This window comes from Pavona decussata, unplaced genomic scaffold (genome assembly GCF_977016875.1).
Source record: "Pavona decussata unplaced genomic scaffold, jaPavDecu1.1 SCAFFOLD_366, whole genome shotgun sequence".
In the NCBI taxonomy this organism is placed as follows: Eukaryota; Metazoa; Cnidaria; class Anthozoa; order Scleractinia; family Agariciidae; genus Pavona; species Pavona decussata.
The window spans coordinates 3,761,475-3,782,500 of NW_028145742.1; the positions used below are offsets into that span (position 1 = coordinate 3,761,475).

The following is a 21,026-nucleotide window of genomic DNA, read 5'->3' on the forward strand; positions in this document are numbered from 1 at the left end:
GCGGCCGCGGTCAAAAGGCAAAAAATGCAGAGAGGAACTAGGTACCAGTACTAGAGATACGCAAGAGGAAATGACAAAATGGCCGCCCTGATTCAACGGGTTGCGAGACAAGCGTTGGTAACGTTTATGTCAGGAGAAACATCAGCTTTTTCCTCCAACTTTGAAAGGTTAAAAACATTGGTAAGTGAACTAATAACGGTGCTCCATGAATACGAGGCTTTTTAGCCTGTCTGTGGGGTTTGCATGGCCGTGCATGAAGCTTGGCACGAAAAGTTGAAGTGTTTTTGTTTACAAACCGGCAAATTGGTTTAAAGACCCAGTAAAAGATTGATGAACGGAAACTTTCTTAGAATTGGATGATTTATTACCGGGAGTAATGTTTTAAATCCTTTTATGTCTGTTGTTGTTTAGGGCGACCAGTTTTTCAACTGAAACGAACACCTTAATATTAAAAGTTGTTCAGGTTTAAGGCAACTAACAAACAGCATTTGCCAAGTTTTCAAGTGGGGTTGTGTTAGGTGTGCCTTCCAGCATCCGCTATTGCTATATTTTATAGCACACAATTGAAACAATAACAGCCCTAGACTTAGTGTTTGCTGCTGAAGAGCGACTCTTGTTTCTTACCAATTTTAAAATTTTCCATATCAGCTGTCCATATTCATGTGGGTCTCATTTGTTTTATGTAAATGAATAGAAGGTCTCAGGCCCAGTTCAGATGCCTACTTCACATGAGCTGAATCAAATTCAAATTTAGAGCGACCCAAATTAATTATTTCCCGGCTGAACTGATTCTGATGCCAAACTTATTCACCCTAAATTAATTCACTGAAACATACTATGGCTGAAGAAAATTGTGGATTTGGGTCAATTTATAGATTTGATTTGGCTCATGTGAAGAACAGCATCTGAACCAAACCTGGTTCACAGACGTTATTCCCAGCTGAACCAGTCAGGGAAAACAACTGAGCCAATCCGAATTAGATTGACCATTCTGAATAGATCAGATACCGTACTTCACATGAACTTAATTCGTTGAATTCAATTTGGCTTATTCAGCATCTGAACCAGGCCTTGGTATAACAGTAGGTCTGGTTCACACTACTGACATAACAACTGACATAACATAAAGAAAAATTAAACCAGTTTTTCCTTATGTTGCTATGTTCATTGTGTTTCTGTTATTTTGGTAAAAACTTGTTATGGAATCCAGGCTTTATGCCAAAAGAGTTGATTTAAAGCAATTTGGATTTCAATTCCAAAAATGCCAATATACCTCTCTTACACCGAGCCATTCAGTTCCTTTAATTTAAGTGCTAAACTTTTCTTAATGGCCCCTTAAACATTCAGTAATATGTGGTGACAAGAGTAACATGTTTGTTTGTACCAAATTAGTTATTAGATTTTTTTTCTTGACATGGTTCTGCTTAGTACTCCACCCTGCAGACAGATTCTTTGCTTGATTGGCTCAACGCTCTGTTATACGTAATAATTTTATGTGCAAGTTGTCCTCACAAAAAATATTAATTGCCTGGGACATGATGTTAGCTTGTACAAGAGTGGTTTCCTTATCTGGAATGATTTGATAGCTAAAAACGTTTTGAGAAGCAAAAGAGTCTGTTTTTTCAAAAATGCACCTATTTGGTAAGTTAATGGTTAGAAAAATGTCTTTTGTAATTTATAAACAAATCCTGTATTGTAGGCACATGTTTCACTAAGGCTGATGTGGGATTTAACGCTTTAGGTTCAGTGGCAAGGTTGACAAATCTTGGCTCCAGTTATGCTGCCAGGACCAAGACTTTAATCATTATGGTGCCTAGAATGGTGGCAGGGTTGTTTATGGACACATGTCGGTCAGATTCCTCATAGCTGAAAAAGTTTTTATGATTTTATAAATATAGACTTTGGATTTTCAGAATACTCAGTAGTTTGTTGCTTGTAAATTGGATGGTATGCTTATTTGTTTGTTTTAGCTGGATGCGGTCACTGCTGAAGAGATCAAGCTTGTTGTCCCAAACAGTAAAGATCAGAGTAATGGCAGCTACTCCAAAGCACCAGTAACACATGTGTCAATATTTGAGTGTCCATTTTTTACATTAGCAGTGTTTATCTTGAAGAAAGGATGTTCAATTCCTCTTCATGATCATCCTGGCATGTTTGGTTTGTGGTAAGCAGATAACTTACAGTGCCTCTTAATGGAGGTATTTTTATGCAGTTTTACAACATGTGGGAAAGGCAGATCTTAGCAAGGGTTACTAGACATCCAAAAAGAGATTGAGGTCAGCATGCATTTTTACAGATTTTCATTCCAGCAACAACAATTCTAAAAAATATAATTTATTTAAATTGCACAACAATATATGACATCCTTTTTACAAATTGAAGTTTTTATGGATTCCAATAACCCTTGCTAAGATCTGTTTTTCTTGCATCAAAAAATGCACAAAAAATGTATGTTTTAGGCAGCACCTTCAGAGTTTTTGAGACCATTCCCAAGATACATGTACACATATAGCTAAGTCCTTATGCTGCTGATGATGATGGAGGTCTTCCAAGTCCATCCTGAGTCAGAAGAGGAGCTCTGCACCATGCCATTTTTCTGATTGAATGGTTGTTAGTGTTCTGCACCATACTGTGGTCAGCCATGCTCCCAAAAACTAGTGCTTGGATAAAACAGTTGCTTTCTATTTTGCTCAAGGCATGCAGTCAAAAGTTGATCAAAGTGGTCTCAGATAAAAAACCCAAGGAAGCTGGTTTCCTGACCTGGCAAATTGAATGGTAACTGAAGAAGATTTAGAGAGAACCAGAGCTATTGACCCATCAAAATTAATCATTGACACCCTGACTTTGAAAGTTATCTGTAACATTGTGTTCCATGTACATGTTGTCTTGCCAGAGGCATCAGAACTACATTTGTTTTCGTTCAAAAGTGATTCTAAATAACTTCTATTATGCAAATAATTTTTAGAAACAACCAGTCAAAACCACTACCCTGTTTTCAGGTAGTGATATCAATAGATAACATAAGCAGCTATTTAATTCAAGTGTATCCCTCAAGAAGTAAGGATAAAGAGGAGATGTGATTCATGTTTTCTTCATTTGTTAAATTAAACTTTTTGTCTACCTTGACTACTATGCTGAAAAAGTTAATGCAACCCCTGCCTATTACCTTGAATAATATTGGTATGACGTATTATTATTAATTTTGCTTTGCTCTGAACAGTAAAGTGGTTTACGGTAAAATATCAGTGGAGTCATATGATGTACAGTCTGAGTGAGTATTCTATTCTTTGAAAAGTGATTCTTTCTAAGGAACATTGATTTTATCATAACTGTCAGTGGAAAAAAGAATCTATTTTTTCTATTTGTTTGAGGTGATTCCATCAGTAACGAAATGAGTTATGACAATGACTTCTCAAACTCGTTAATAATTCATTAAGAGAAAACAAAGGAAATCACTACCATGAAGGAGGTTTGGAAATGTGATCTTAATTATCATAAAATTTTGTGAACTTTTGCTTCGAATTTCTTCAAGAATTATCAATAGTTTGAGAAGCTATACCAAACACTCGAAAGAGTGTTTCCTCCTATTTCCACACACTCAAAACACCACGTGACAACATCCACTGACATAATGTTGGGTACAAAAGATGGCGGATAGTGCGAAAGAGAAGGCTAGAGGAGGGAGATTTTGCATTGCTGGTTCCCCTAACAATAATTATTAAATTTTTAAAAACAGTGGGGAAAAGAAAGGAGTTATCTAGTTTTCCTCATAGTAAAAATCAGTGATGAAAATAAAACTATTGATCCCAACATTACATCACAAGAGGGAATCTTGCAATAAACTCGACCCACTCTCGGGATCAATTTTTGGGTCAAAACAGTCCAACTTAATTCGGCACTTTCGTCACTCTTCACCCCATACAACTCAAACTTTGGAATCTTAACTTACATTTCATGCATTACATTTTCTAACTGCGAAAAAATAAACACAGTTGCAAAAAGAGCATTGTAAATATCATAGCCATATTATTCCATCTTTTGTGTTACCTCATGTTTAGTTGAGTTTGACTGGATTTGGAAATGGCTGTGCAATTTGATTTTGCCTCATAAGGCAATACAGCTATTTCAATTAACGTTCTCGGATCAAAGAACAAAGCTATAAGACAAGACCTCAAGATTCTGTGAAATTTTTTTTTGAATAAGTTAACCAAAATCAGCTATGCCTCTTCAGTTTAGTGAATATATACTATGGCGAGCCATTTGGATGAAATGTTAGGATATCAAATGGATGAGGTGGAAGCCTCTTTGAAGATGTCTTTAAGCTTTAAGCTTTGATCCGACAACGTTAATTGAAATAGCTGTATACAAAAAAGAAAAAAAGTTCAATGAATAATAATATGTCTCGAGTATGAGATGAGATGGTTACTTTGCCAAAATAATTTATAATTCTACATTGTTTCTGATCAGAAGAAAGGTCTTTCTAAACAGAATTGTAATAAATGTAAAATTGATTATGTTATTGGTTTATTTTTATTTTATTTACTTTTTTGACACATGTTCATTTCTTGTTGTTTATTCCAGACGTAACTAATCAATGACATCAATGAAATCAATGAGTAATCAATGGGTAATCAGTTGATTACTCATCGATCATTGCCGATGATCAATGAGTAATCAACGAATAATCGATAGGCCACAAAATTTTCAGTCATCAATTAAGCATTGATTGTATTGTTTAGTCATTGATGACATCGATTAGTCATATACAATCTCGTGGCTACACAAACCATACCACATCGAAAATAAGGAAATAAAAACAATTTCATATTCACATTTATAGATCGAAACAACGACCTTATACGGGAAGCTTTTACCCCAGCAGGAAAACTTGTTTAAAATTTAGAGGTATATTTTCCAGACTCTGATAGCCAGGAGAGTGATACAGACAGCTCCACCTTCTGAACATTTCCTTCTGGTAATTTTACCATCCATCAAATTAATATCCTAATGATGATATGCGTGCTGTTCTGCATTTCTCATAGATGGCCTATACATTATAATAGACTAGAGACGACTCTTGGATTCCTATGAATTTAGTTACTTTCCCCGTTTAACCTTACACGTACACTTCATCTTTGCCTATCAATATTGTCACAAACCATTCACGTAAAGATTTATAACAGGAAACTCAGTTGTAATAAAGAGCCGGAAAATCGTAATAGATGTGCAGCAGAAAAATATGTATGTAATCAATGAGTAATCATTGACACCGATGAATAATCCATGACATCGATTAGTAATCGAAAGGCCACAAAATGTTTGTTCATCGATTAGTCATCGATTACCCACTGATCATTGCCTTTAATCAATGACTAATCAGTTGATTACACATCAATAATATTATTGCTCATTGATGTTATTGATCATCAATTAGTTACGTCTGGTTTATTGCACCACTTTGAATTACTTCAAAGTAAACTAATTACAATAAATTGTAAACTACTTGCAACGTTGAAGTAAGGTGCAATGCAGTTTGGGAACAGGGCTTGTGTTGTCACTGTTTATGCTGTTGTTAATAATGCACAATAACAATTTATAACAATATTGTCTGTAGAGCCCCATTAAATGGAAAGATTGATGGGTTTCCACGACAGCCATTGCACACACAATTTAAACGTAAGTATGGTTAGTTTTCAATTTGTGGTTCAAGTTTCTATCAGTGTTAATTTAGTATGTATAGTTACATTTTTCTTTTCTCGATTACTCGCGCTTAGGAACATTTACAGCGGTAGGCTGCTGCCGCTGAACATTTATAGCGGTAGGCACTGGGTACGAAACGCGCTGGGCATGATGGACTGTCATATTCATTATGCTATTGTGACGGTGCGATGTTGCACCGACATATTTTCTCGATTTTTTGCGCTAAGGAACACACACGCTGGGCATGTCATGGACAGTATTGGGACGACTCAATTAGGAAGCGTCTCCTTCGTCGACGCAATAAAGTTGTGGTTGTTGTTTGCATTAGGTAATGCTATAGATGTTCACACAGTAACAAATGACAGGTCAAGAGCATCACGCTCCGTTAACTGCGTTTTTAAAAAAATGTTGTAAAACGTTATATAAGCATCTATACACTCTCCTATGGCTATTTTGTATTTATCCCATCATCTTGTGGCCCTCATTCATGCCTATGTTTGATTTGTTGTTATCAAAAAATTAATTAATTGGTATTGCCTTGTTTTTGAGACCTAGGTCACAACAACAAAAGGTAATGATTTGTTGATTTGAATTTTCCAGGGCGGCTTATCAGGTGTAAAAAGTCATTATCTACCTTTGATGAAAACAGTGAGAGCTGTGTGCTAACACCAACATCAGGCAATTACCATACTATTCACAATATCAGGTACTAACAATGATGCCAGTTGACTCTGAAACAGAAATGCTTTTTGTGATTTTTAGAAGAAACCTGCCACATATCTTTGGTTTGTGGTGTAGCCTGCATGTCAGGCGCTAGAAAGGGGGAGGATATAGGACATATCGTGTGCACTCACAAAGCAACGGAGCAAGAGGGAGAGGGAAAAAGAATGCCTGCCATAAGCCCATTGTTTTCTTCACTTTTAGAATCACTGGTGGATGTAAAAATCCCTATTGGTGACAGTTAATTATCTGCCAATCAAGTAATTAATAATGAAAATAATTACAATAATAATAATAAATCGCAGTTTCTATAAAATATTCCACTGCGCCTTACAATAAGGTTTTAATTAAATTAATAGATTACAATTCTGAAATTCCGTAAAATTAATCGGTGAAAAATAATATCACAGCACTCTGAGCAACTTAATAATTGGTTGTTATAAAATTAAAGTCAACATGGATGAATAAATTTGGATAGAAATTGACTCATAAAAATAGTTAATACTAACTAAAGAAAACTCTTGCAAACATCAGACAATTGCTTAATTGCCCCAAATCAGCATATTTTGTCCATTGTGTTATTTCTTACAGTCAATCCAGGTCATGCATGAACAGTATTTCCAAGAATGAAATGAACATTCAAATTTTTCTTTGTAATGTCCGACGTTTGAATGGAATGTTGGACATTTCTCTGGAAATCGTTCCAAAAAAGATCCATTAACTGAAAAAAATATTCAAAATACTTGCAAAACATTGTTATTCTTGAAATATTCAATTTTGCAATGTAAAGAAAAATTCATAGCTTTATACTGTCAAAAAGCTAGGGAAATTTATACGGGAACTGTGAAATCTCGTTGGCGATTTTCAAAACTGACATGTAAACTTCAAAACTCCGTTCAAATTTCAAAAATATCGTTCACGCGTGACCAGGGTTGACTGTAAAATCACCTGAAATACGTCTATTCCTGCACCTTTGGTGTATTTGATGCCAATGATGGATTTTTTATTTTTTTGTAAGTGCTGTACGAAATAGATTTTGCCTCCCCTTACTCTTGACATGAGAAATGAGTTACAAACATCCAGCTTTCTGTCTGCCAAATTCTAATCAAAGAAAATGGGTACCAGGTTATTTATAAGATTGTTAATTTGTAATTATTTCATAAATGATATGCAATTTGTTATTTTTACATTTAGTGCTGGGCCATCAGCATTTGTTGATATCCTTGCTCCTCCTTATTCACAAGAAAAAGTAAGTTTAAATTTCTCATTTAAAAATTGTATACAATTTTGCCCTGCATGTAAATCACAGACTGTTTTTGTTCTTCAATAGTAATGATATTGGACAGCTTGTATAATAAGCCTTTGTGCAGCAGTTGTTGTTACAAAACAAATTGATTTATATAATATGAGGCCTATTTAATTTAAATCAAAACAACCATTCCTTAGTTTTAAGAGATGATTTGGAATGTTTGAGGGTTTCAGATTTATGTACATTTTACGTGCAGTAATTGTAAGAGCATTCCTCAATGAGGGAACTTCGACAATCAATAGAAGACCTGCTACTGAACAATCAGAAAATTTCATTTTGGGGAAAGTCCAGTTGAATGCCATTTTGTAATGTAACTGTTGCAGACTTTGGTGTTGTTTTTATAGATGTGAATGATGATGACAATGACATAATTTGGCATTTATTTGATGTTCTTTTCATCCAGGGCAGAGACTGTACTTACTTCAGAGAGTGCAATCCTTCTGTCAACCAGGTAATTTGAAGACATTTTTAAAGAGGAAGAAATTGTGAGATAATTTGACATCAGATAAGATAAGATGAGACACAAATTTAGACACTGTAAAGTCCTTCAGGTAATTACAAGGAGATAAAAAGAAAACTAACTATAACTAACCAACTAACATCATACCTAGTAACATAACTAACATCATACAGACTTGCTACTGCGTGCTTGTTAGGGTGTTACTGATTTCTTTTTTTTTTTTCATTATTTCTCAATCAGGTTTCTACCATTGATCTCGATAACAGTGACAGGTATGTAGTAATGTTCTTATCTTTTGTCAGATCAGAAGGAAACATGTTGGAATCGTATAAAAACAATGATAGGCTGTGTTGTTGGCAGTCCATGCAAAGCAATCATTCTGGAGGAGAAGAACTGCCGTGGGCGGGTTAAGCTGTGACAACAATTATCAGAAGCTGGGAGAAAGTACCACCTGCTAAGAAACATGGTTATTTTAAACTATATACCAACAAACCAACCGGAGAGAGAACTGTAATTCAAAACTTATCAAAATATATTATTACTGGTACTTTTGTTTTGTGCAATAGAGAAACTACAGTGGATCTTTAAAAATGGAAGCCAAATTTTTGCTTGACAGTTCAAACATTTGGCCTGAGTCTCAATCCCAAATTTGAGTTCATTTTGCATGTGCTGACTGTGGTATCATTTTATTATTATTATTTTTTGGAAGGTATGCTTTGTATGCACCACCAAAATCAGCGTTTCCAAATTGCAGTTTTGCCTGGACGTGCCAGCCATTTGTGGGTTATATGGCAGTGCTATGTAAATTAATTTTGATGAAAACTGGTGGTTTATGTGCTTGTGGTCATTGTGGAAATGTGCCAACGTTATCTTGCTACATGAGTCCAGAGTTTCTCTGTAATTAATTCATCACTTAATGGGCAAAAAATGCCTGGAAGGAATTAAACTTTTAACATTGACAGACGACTGTGACATTATTTTCTGAAATCTCTTATAGTTCCCTTACTCAGAAAAAAATTGTCAAGGCCATGCAAAAGTCAGTGAAATTCTAAATTTTAGTTCAAAGGCACTTTCTTGTTGTTGGAAGATATTGTCATGAAAAAAGACCGAATATTGATATTTGCTAATATTTTATAGAGTTGATATAATTATTGTTATTTGTTGACATTTGATAGAGTTGATATATTGATATTCGTTTTGAAAAATAATGCATGATGTTATGTTGAATAATTGATAGAGGAATTTATTTACTCAGTCAGACAGGTATGCCGTTCGTTGTTTCACTGCCAAAACATTCGTCATGCTTGATTATTGAGTAGCCAGGGAAATATCGATGATTTTTTTGTCCTGATGGATGACAGCACCAGAAATTGCTGTTGTTCTTGTGTCTTTTGCCCACTTTATCGATACTGCTTACCATTGCATTAATGAAATTTTTGATTTCCCTTTTATTTCAGATGGATAACAGAGATTCCCCCTCCACGTGAATTTTTCTGTGACACACAGGTATTTTGTCATGTGGTGATTTTCCCTTCTATGTTGTGATGCTAATGTAGTCATGGTTTCATTCCTTTCTATACTGTAGGGCACACATCAAAGGGTGTCATTGATAATTATACAATTATGTTAATTTCATTATATTGTCATTTTCACTGAAGAGATTTTACTCATACAGCTTAAAAGCTGTATGAGTAAACTGACCATCCTTACAGAAACCTCACTTGTACGCTCCATTGCCAAATCTAGAAGTACACCACAATCTTCCTTTGGAAACTGTGTCAGCATGGCCATTGAGGCCACAACATTGGGACTTAAATGAAGAAGTTCAGTTCTACTATTTTAGTTAATCACCAACATACTGGATGTTGTCCATGTGAGCATCCATAAATAGCACTGAGAAACAGTGATTGTGCTGAAAAAAAAAGTGTCATTTTTTGAATATTTACCAAGCATGAGATGCAATAGAACTTTTTACTGATACAGTATCCAGTTTGGGCACCCAGGGGGCAAGGTCTGAACCAAACATATAGGATTTCTATGGAGTTTTGTGAATTTCCAGCTGATAATGTGAACGTTTTTCCGTGGGAAATTGAAAATAATTTTAGGTTATCCTCAAAAGACATCTCTAAAATGATGACTTTACAACTTACTAGAAGGTCTATGTAATGATTAATGGCACTGAAACCACTGATAGTGGCTGAATGATCTTTTCAACGTTTTTCTTGATTATTGATAAATATCTTTGTTTGCTTTGTTTTCCTGTAGCCATATAATGGGCCACCCGTCAACCGTGACATCATTTCTGGACCATCTGAGTCTTGAAATCTACAAGAACAAGAGAGTTACAGGCATCAGACTGCGTAGTACCACAATACTGAGATGCATCTCTTCTTTCCTGGTGTGTGGGAGTCATTTATCAAGGAAGGATGCTTTCATTATACTGTTTACTGGAAACTCTTTGTCCGAGCATTAAAGTCATAGCACAGAGACATGTATACAGCCGGCAATGATTATCTCATTAGAAACAAACATTGTACGTTTTAAAATATTAACAAAAGTTGATCCAATCAACTTTTAAAAACAAATGCAATGTTTTAAAGAAAAACTACATAAGGAAAGAGGATGTTTTAGAAATCAGTTTGTTTCTGCCTGTTTGTGATTTGTGTAACTTATATACCCCTTGCTGCTGCTCTATATATGGTTATCAATTTTGTTGGTCTTCACTAGTCCACTGAAAAGCAGTTTCTGCACTGATATCGACTTTCTGATGTCGTGCAAGACACCACGGTCCTGTAGATCTCATACAAAGGGAAGATAAGGCCAACTACTCACCCAAATACCAGTCAAAGCTGAGTGCCGTTTTGTCATCAGTTAGTGTATTTCTTGACTTCAGAAAGGCCAACAGGAAGTGTTAGATATGTAGCAATCTACAACAGTGAGTATTTGAAGAAAAAATAGATGGTGGTAGCACTGCTGCTTTACAGTACCATTACCAAATTACTGGCTTGTAACACGCTAAAGTATTACTGGTTTAACAACAATTTAGTGTTCAGCATATCACAAGCATGGAACAAAGGGAAAATCAGATTCCCTTACATGGGCCAAAGCCACACATAACCTTTTTTACAATAACTGAAGAAATTCATTGGCTAATTTTCAATGTCAATAAGTGGACAGACAAGTGAATTTACAATGTTGCGATGTTTACGCAACAAACGAGAATGGGAACTTTGAAAACAACATGGATGACAAGGAAAAAAATTATCTGGTTTGTAGTGACAATCCCGTTAATGAATTTCTAAAAAAACAGAATGTTCTGATACCGACCTCGTACCTTGTATGAAAGTTGACTTCATATTGTCCCCTCTGGCTTTGTTATAGTAAAAAACAAATTGACTTCAGTTTTTCATGCATCTGTCCTGTTATTGATCCGTTGGGGGGGGGGGGGGGTACTCCAGATTTCAAGTGATGGGGATCATCGAATGGGGGCAAAAATCAAAACCCAAAAAAACTCCCTCGGGCTTCCAACAAAACCCAATAAAATACTTCGACCAAAAATTAACCCGAAAACAATCCTGTGCCGAATTTCCGAGCCTTAAAAACTTTCAGAAAGCATTAAATGATATAACAGGAACAATAAAAACATTAGAAATGAAATATTTGGGTTTGTTTCTTCTTCATGTCATCTGAAGTTATCTTTTTCACATCGGGTAGTCATTCTAACAACACTCAAGACACCCAAGAACATCTGTTTCAACAATAACGCAGAATGACAACGCGGCCAGGATACGCAGGCACTACCACAAATCTTCAGATTGTTTTGAATACCCAAAAAATCACTACTTAAATCAAGCCACCCAAAAAAATACTTGCCAAATTTTCCTACCCAAAAAAATCCCGGAATCGAAAATTTCAAACCCCCAAAAATCATTCCCGTCACTTGAAATCCAGAGTACCCCACCCCCCGGTTATTGATCATAAATTTTGTCATAACTTTGTCAAACTTGTCTTCTCAAACTAGTCTTTTCCAATTTTATCTGTCTAAGTGAGAAACCAACAGTCCTCCGTTTTGTTTATTATTTTGATTCTTCTTCTTGTCTGTTGTGTACCTTTCTTTGTCATTTTTAAACTAGCTTACCTTGAGGGAGTTAGGTCGCAATTGGGATGAAAGGTCTGTTCCTTTCTTCCGCCACACCTCCCCAACTTACTTTTGACTTCTTTGTTGTGAAACGAATGTTTAGCGTAAAATCTGGCAGACATACGCATGCTCGTAAAGCCTAGTTCCTGTATGCCGACAATCAATATACGTCCAGAGGGAATACCCTGTTTAAATAAAGGTGTTCATTAATTAATTTACCTTAAAAAAGGTCCACACTCTCTTCAACATCATACCCTGGTAACACATCTATACCCATCTGGTCCCTGGCAGCAGCTACATGAATCAATTTCAAACAATACCAAACAATTGTATACGTAATGCAAAGTGTCAGCTTCAGTTCTACTATTTTAGTTAATACCTAATCCACTGGATGGACAGCAGTCTCACAAATTCTGGATGTCGATTGTCGTGTTAGCATCCAGAAATGGTGATAAATAGCGGTAATAGTGATTTCGTTGAAAAAAAAAAAAAAAAAGAAAAACCTGCCATTTTTTCTTAATATTTAACAAACATGACATGCAATAAACCTTTTCACTGCTAGAGTGTCCAGTTTGAATCACAATGTACCCAGGGAGCAAGGCATGAACCAAACATGTAGGATTTCTATGGGATTTTCAGAATTTCAATTTCCACATTACCAGTAACTAGGGAATACCCCGCCACTCCAAAAGTGACCCTGGAACGAGTGGATACGTGGCTACGCAGATACAAAGTGGTCAATACCCGCCTGAATACCATAGGGGCTACGTGGCTACGCAGCTACGCGGCTACGAGGCTTCTTACACAAAGAACGAGGCATAGTCATACAGTCATGTAGAAGTCTACGTGGCTACGCAGCTACGTGGTAGCTGCGTAGCCACGTAGCCACTCTTTTCAAGTTAAGCCGTTCAGAGAGATCGTGCATGGGAGCGGATAGATTATGTTTGTGCAATTGTGCTAAATATTTTCGTCTGTGGATCAAACCGGATAACGGAAGTATAAACCCGGAGCAAAGATGTATCAAGTAGAGAGACTCGTAAGCAAGCGGAAATCGGCTACGGTAATTTTTTTGCAGGCATCAACTTTATAATTTTGTCTGGTCTCGTTCCATAAAAAACTAAGACATGGTTTGAACCTAAATTTTCGATAAAGAAAGGAGTTGCAGCTATTACAGCAATGTCGCAATCTTTAGGTTTTAAAATAATGCAAAGCGGAATACAGTCAAACCTCTTTATTACGGACACCAAGAGGACAGGAATAAGTGTCCGTATTATAGAGGTGTCCGTCTTAGAGAGGTAGGCTTTATACGGATTTCTGTCTCTCAGGAACTGTAGTCCACTGTATGTACCACCAGACTTCCGGTTAAAAATTATTTAGTCGGCTGCGTTGCTTATGAACAGCGTACTTACACATTGCCTGGTTACATTTTACAAAATGGCTACCAAAACAACGAAGGAAAACGGGGTAAAATCGTCCGTTTTCGTCATAGCGATTTGGGATAAAAGACGTAAATATTGCCTTTGAAAACGGCTGATTTGTCCGAACTTGCCGATCGATTTACAGGATTTTTCGGTCAGTTTCTGAAGCTTTGTATTCAACCGATGATGTCGAGAGTGATGGAAGAAGAATTCAAGCAAGATTTGAGCTCCAAAATAGAGCTTTTGGTTAGTAATATTTGATGACATTTAGAGTAATTTTTGTATCTCAATTTGTCCGAATGTTTACATCGAAAACCACCTAACTAAAAATTTTTGTAAGCTTAAGTTCACTTTCGTTTAGGAGCGGTGGGAAATTATTATCTTCGCTTGTCGTTCAGTTAATATTTCGAAATTAGTTTTTATTCCCATACAGACCCCTAATTCACCATTTTTTAAATATTGTTCCGAATGAAATGTGATCGATAACTCGAATTGATAATATGAAGGTTTTTCTGTGGGAAATTGAGAATAGCTCTAGGTTTTCCTCAACAGACATCTCCAATATGGTGATTTACTACTATGGCACTGAAACCACTGATAGGGGCTGAATGTTCATCTCAAATTTTTCCTTGACTATTGTTTAACATGTCTGCTTTTTTCCCCTGAAGCCATATAATGGGCCAACTGTCAACCATGACATAATTTCCGGATCATGGACCATCTGAGGGCCTCTTCATATGAGCCCGGTAGGCAGGACGAATTTTGTCTTCTATTCATATGGGAAATTTAATCCCAGTTACGGAGATAAAAAATGTCCAAAAGGCCCCCAAAATACCCATGGAACCACTTTCTGACTTGTCAGCGACCTTACAAGCCATGCACAGTTGAAAATGTTTCGTCATGGACAGTCCCGGTATCTGGGCTGGAGTGTTCAAATGGGAAAAATTCCCATCTTGGTTACTGAGATCTCGGTCGCAAAATCCGAGATCTCGGTAACTGGGCCAGGTCGACTTCTCACGTGAATATATCAAAATTTTTGAAAAGAAAAGAGTGGTGAGGCGAGACCTCGGAAACAGAGCCAGCCCGGTCGACCAGGCCTATTTGAAGAGGCTCTGAGTCTTGACAACTGCAAGAACAAGAGAGTTGCAGCTGAGGCATCACACTGCTTAGTACCAATGACAATGCTAGGATGTATCTCTTTTTCCCTGGTGTGTGGGAGCCATTTATCAGAATGATGCTTTTACCATACCATTTAGTGAAAAAATCTCTGCCAGCATTTAAGTCATAGCACAGAGACACATAGCTGGCAATGTTAATCTTATTAGAAACAAACATTCTATGTTTTAAAATATTACTGTAAAGTTGATTTGATCAACTTTCAAAAACAAATTCAATGTTTTATAGAGAAAAAGTGCCTAAGAAAAGAGTATGTTTTAGTAGATATCAGTTTGCTTGTGGCTGTTTGTGTGATGTGATTTGTGTAACTTATATACCCCTTGCTGCTGCTCTCTATATGTTACACAATAGGGAAAGTATTGCTGGTTTAACAATGATTTAGTTTTCAACATATCAGAAGCATGGGACAAAGGGAAAATCAGATTCCTTTTTTACAATAACTGCAGAAATTCTTGTGCATTCATTGGCTAATTTTCATTGCCAACAAGTGGACACACACATGAATTTACAATTTATGTGATGCTGATGCGAGAAACGAGAACAGGGAATTTGAAAATAACATGGACAACAAGGAAAAATTTTCTCTGGTTTCTGGTGACAGACCCATTTATGAATTTCTAGATCCTGTTGAAGGACCAGAAGGTTCTGATACCGAGCTCACAGCTTTTATGGAAGTTGATTTACATTTTATCTCCTCTGGCTTTCTGTTACAGTTAAAAAAAAAATGACTTTTTTTTTTCATGCATCTGTCCTGTTACTGATAATGAATTTCCTCATGACATTGTCAAACAAGTCTTTTCAAAATTGTCTTCCCCACTTTATCTGTCTACAGTCCTCTGGTTTGTTAACTGTGATTGTTTTTAATTTGTGTACCCTTCTTTGTAATTTTTAGACTACCTTGCCTTGAGGGAGTTAGGTCGCAATTGGGATGAAAGTTCTGTTCCTTTCTTCTGCCACACCTCCCCCACTTACTTTTGATTTCTTTGCTGTTAGTTTTTTTTGTTATTTTCTCTGTTATTATCATTGTTATCGCTGTGGCGAAAGCATTAAACCAAACCAAACTAAATTAAACAAATTAGTCTCTGGATCCATGAGGCATACAGCCCCGGGCATACAGCTACTTTTACAATGTGATGACCAAATTCATAATCAATAACAGGACAGATGCTTAAAAACTGACGTCAATTTGTTAATTTTTTATCAGACGCTCAAACTACTGAGCTGGACTCAAACAAGCTCAGTCATTTACTTGGTTAGGCAATCCATAAAACATAGCTGGGACATTTTTTGGTGTGTTTTACTGGTGCATAAAATTGATGGGGAAGCACTTGAATAACATGTTGTTTCTCTTTTTCAGACTGTAAATTTCTTGTTATTTCTTAATTGTTATTCAAGTTAAGGACATTGAAACATGGTTCAAAATCCATACAAATAGGGCGTAAGGTCTAATTTTGACACAGTGTCCCCAAAACCATACATATTCTTAGAATGTTGTTTATAATTGTTACCCCCGTAAAATCCTGTCATATAACTACCATTTCAAAGAAACTGAGTAAAAAAATATTCAATTAATTGTGTTTTCACTTTGTTAACTTTTAAGTATATCACAGAAATGAGAAGTCTTCTGAGAGTTTATATCCTGGGTATGGTGGATTTTCTTGTGCGCTAGCTTGCCTAGTTTGCCCACTTCACTTTACTTGTTGTCCTCAGGCAGTGCAATGGTAGTATGTCACTGTATGTAGAGTCATTTTTTTTTACAGATGTGAACCTGAATGTAAATATGTAAAACATATATTTTGAACTGCGGATGAATAATCAAATAGAAGAAAGATCGTCGCAGTTAGTATGCAACTTAAGCAGTTGTGAAACAAAAGCCTGAAAAATGAACTCACAATATGACCAGCTCCCAGTTGGCTTGATAGCTCAGTTGGTAGAGCACTGCAACGACATCACAGAGGTCATGGGTTTGAATCCCATTCAAGCCTGAATTTTTTTATTTCAAATCATGAGTTCTAACTAGAGTCATGATTTCAAACAATATTCATCCATGTTATGCATGGTATGATGTCAATTGACGATTTCACAGTTCATTATTTGATATTCTTCATGGCTTCAAACAATGAATTCTTTGATATACAGTACTTCATGGTTTCAAACAATGCATTATTACGCGGGATGCCCTGAGGGGGCATACCGTGTCTAAAACGGGTCGATTTCTTTTTTTTTTCCTTCGTCGTAGCCACAAATCTGTACATTAATTTATTCATTAAACTATCCCCTCTCCTACTGGGGATGTATTGTCCTGATTGTCTTCAACATCAGCAGGCCAATCAAAATCCATTCTTGTCGCTTATATCGCGAGGGAGGGGACCCACTCACCCCTACCTGTGTGACGTCAACGCATCATTTGATATACTTATTAAAAACGGATTAAATTTGTGGCGCCATATTGTTAACATGTTGTGTACTCAAGTGTGCCGTTTTCAAACGGAAATTTCACCATTTTGAAGTGGTAAATCGAAAGAATAACTTCTAAGAAGCACTTGACATCTAGAACGGTGGAAATTGGAGAGTTCCTGGTGAAGGAATCGTGCTTTGTTTGACAGTCCCGAACCACGATGGGAGACAGAAAAGAGGTCATTGAGAAGCTTACATTATTGTAATGGAATTTCCAAAATTTCCGGTGAGATCCTCAGTAGCGTAACACAAGGGAAACAACGTAACGCGATCTTCGTGACTCAAAATATTCCATTAGCAATGATAGTTTTATCAATCAGCGAGGCATACAGTTGGAATAAATGAATCAACCACAGCATCTTGCGTATATGCCAGTATATAGGCATCTTGTTTGATATAATGCATTGTTTCTTACAATGTATTGTTTCAGATAATTCCTGGTTGCAAACACAAGTGACTGGCTTATGTGATTTGAAGTGAAGCATTAATAATGTTTCATGTCAGAAAATCACCAACTGTGTACAGTAATTTTAATGGAATGTTATTTCTGTTATTCATATTTCTTTAATTTCAACCACTAATATAACCATTACTTGCAGTATCCCTGAAGAACAGGTGTGGTGCCTTCAAGAATAATCACTGATATTTTTATGAGAACGATGTGATGTATAAAAACGCTTAATTATTTTACACACCTGTGTCAATGGTATGTTGTTTAAGAGCCGTCCTCTGTAAATATCGACTATCGTCGTTTGGACGAGAAAAAATGAAATCCCTCAAACTTTCTCAGAAGAATGGTCTATATAAGTGATTCACATAAATATAACTTTCAGCTCAGTTCGATTCGTATTTTAGCTGCAGCGCGACCATCTTGGTTTTACCGCTCTGAGAGGGCTTTCAGCGGCCATTTTAGGCCACACTTTTAAGAATTTGCCTTACAAAGAAAGCGTTACAAATCCGAACAAAATCTCATTATTCGAGACAAGCAAATGTTTGTTGTTGTGTTGAGAAGCTTTTTTGAGAATTTGATCGAAATCTGATTTTTTTACAAAATTTTTAATTTCTTCCCTATTGAACTACTCTTCAAGTGCCAAAAAAATGGCCGAGTTTAAAGGAAAATATCGCTAAAGATACATTAGTTGGCATCCTAAAACAGCATCCCGGTTAAAGAGCAATGTCTCATCTGTAAGAATATGCAATAAAATTTTTGGGCAGTTAAAAAGAGAAAATCATAGACGAAGAAGTTTTGACTAAGCTTTTGTCAACAAACACCGCCTTCGTAATTAGCATAACAACATGAAAATAACGATTTACTAAGAAAATAATGATAAATTCCACTTACCTCGTGAAATATCGAGAACTGGATATTTCAAAATATATCAAATTATAGTTTCAGTCGGATACAGCCGCATTTTCGATGATTTGTTGTGCGAAATCACTGTAATACACTGCCGCCCGTAAACGCGGCACTGAGTCGAATTCTTCAAAATCCGTCAGGACAACCATCAGCCGAAAAAATTGCCTTTCGCTCCATAAGCTGCCGTGTGCAAGGTGTCAAATATTTCTTTGTTATCCTTAATGACCAAAAATTCTTTCAGCAACCATTTAAATCCTGCTTTGAACTTGAGATTCTCGTCAAGAAATCGTTTATGTTCCGTTGACCTTCCGCCGTGATTGCGTGATTAGAAACGCGCGCACATCCAGACGGGCTGGGGTGGGGGTGGGGAGGAAATAAAAATGGAACAGCTCCTAAATTAAAAAAAAAAGGGCCATTCAAGATTACTGTCAAATCTTTTTGATGCATTTCGGGAACTAAACAGGAAACTGCTGTCCCAAAATGATGTGGAATATGATAAGCCCTTGTGCTCTATTTCTTTGGTTGGGGCGTGCGAGGGGGGGCTGGCAAGTAAAACACTAATTTACAGCATCAGTTGATCGTTGTTCTTCTGTTTAGGTTTCATACATGATGTTGGTCAATGATTCTCGTCAAGAAATTTTTATTTTCTGTTAACCTTTCGCCATGATTAAACAATGAGATTACGTTACAGAAACGGGCGCACATCCGGGTTGGGGTGGAGGTGGAGAAGAAATAAAAATGTCACGGACCTTAGCTTGTAAGATGCTGCGAAAGCGTTAGCCATTCTTCGCCTATTCGGGGCTATAAATTTAACACCTGTCTCGGAATAATGGAACATGACTAGTGACTTTGGGGAACGTTGAGAAATTTGTGTAGGTTTTTTTCTGGTTTCTGGCGTAGTGGGAAGTACCCTCTGTAAAGTCATGGTCTCTTATTTAGATGGGTACCTTTTCCAGCGAGTTCAAATATTTTGTGGTAGATCTAGGGGCAAAAATGGACTTCTGGAAAGTTACTCGAAAAATTCCTTTCATGCTTTTTTTCCCCTCCCTTACTGTGATCAAATTGCCCTGTGGTAAAGCGAAGCCGATTGTTAAGTAGATTTAAATAATGACTACATCAAATTAAATTTCATAGGTGTTGCTACTTTTCATTTTATATCGTGTTTAATATTTTAGGTCGTTTGGGTCGCAAAAGAGAACCATAGAAATATAATGTGTCAATCAAAGTGTATTGTTTCCAGTTTTAATATGTACAAACTTTTCGTGACACGCGGAAAGCGAATGGCTTAGTAGCCGCACTTTTAATTGGTCCGTGAAGAATTCCTGGTCATGGCCACCTGTGGCTACTCGTCGTATGTTGGAGGTACCTGCGGATCCAGTACCCAAAACGATAAAAATGTGCAGTGTGTCCTACTGAGTGACTGCCGAGGGGACGTGAGCGTCCATTTAAAAGCACTGCACGTTTGGGACGCATCTTTAAAAACCGAGGCACAATTGCTCGTAGCAAAGGCAGGTATAGTATGAGTATTTTGAAATTTATTCTAGCAGTTTTCTCTAAAGAAACACCAAAGTACAAATCATAAGTATTCATTCCTTGAAGCGAATACATTTTTTTTTTGAACTACCCCACGAAATTCGCAACCTGGTTTACATGCCATTTCAGATCACAAGTTATCACCTGCAATTACACTTCATTACACCTTTTCAAACGAAGACGCTAACAATAGAAGCATTTGCGAAGTGAAAAGCGTGTAACTTGGTAAGAAGCAAACTGTCCCATTAGATCGTACTCTCTAAACTAATGCTTTTGAAAAACACGTATTTGAATCTCATAAATTCTTCCTTATCAAATTTTCTTCCTTAAGAAATTTGGTCTGAGGCATATATTGATCACGTGCTAGGAGACCGTGGGAAAGTGCGAATTTCATTGACGCCTATAAAGTGTATACAATTTGTACTAATGCATTCATTTAATTTTTTTTATTAAGTGATAGTGTATTCAATGGATTTTGAAGCTAGGGAGGTACACTTGTGCATTAACCTGTAATAATTTTTTAATCAAAGTATAAATCAAAAATTTCACTTTTTGGAAATTATCGCGCGGGCAACATTTTCGAATGCATGATCGCTATAACGTACGTAGGGGTACATGTGTTGAAAAACGAAGGTTTAATGTGATATTGTGATGGGACTGATCGTCCAACTTTAAAGGGGAAAAAGGGAGTTATTCCCTTATTATCATCATTGATAGTCAGGCATCATCATCATCATCATCATCATCATCATCATCAT

The 21,026-nt window shown here is 36.5% G+C and overlaps 1 protein-coding gene across 1 annotated transcript; it reads left to right on the top strand.

Annotated features, from left to right (window-relative positions):
* The first annotated feature begins 4 nt into the window (after positions 1-4).
* Positions 5-11,591, top strand: LOC146452906 (2-aminoethanethiol dioxygenase-like). The gene is made up of 10 exons (XM_085097751.1): positions 5-180; positions 1,971-2,164; positions 3,221-3,271; positions 5,615-5,676; positions 6,301-6,406; positions 7,615-7,669; positions 8,133-8,180; positions 8,430-8,461; positions 9,647-9,695; positions 10,455-11,591. The coding sequence occupies exons 1-10, from the start codon at positions 79-81 to the stop codon at positions 10,509-10,511; spliced, it is 756 nt and encodes a 251-aa protein (XP_084953877.1). The 5' UTR covers positions 5-78; the 3' UTR covers positions 10,512-11,591.
* Positions 11,592-21,026: the final 9,435 nt, after the last annotated feature.

Excerpts from the sequence above, each read along its gene's own strand:
- LOC146452906 (XM_085097751.1), top strand. The coding sequence starts at position 79 with ATGGCCGCCCTGATTCAACGGGTTGCGAGACAAGCGTTGGTAACGTTT. Across the intron at positions 5,677-6,300 it reads ATTGCACACACAATTTAAAC|GGCGGCTTATCAGGTGTAAA; the intron begins GTAAGTATGGTT and ends TGAATTTTCCAG. Across the intron at positions 9,696-10,454 it reads AATTTTTCTGTGACACACAG|CCATATAATGGGCCACCCGT; the intron begins GTATTTTGTCAT and ends GTTTTCCTGTAG.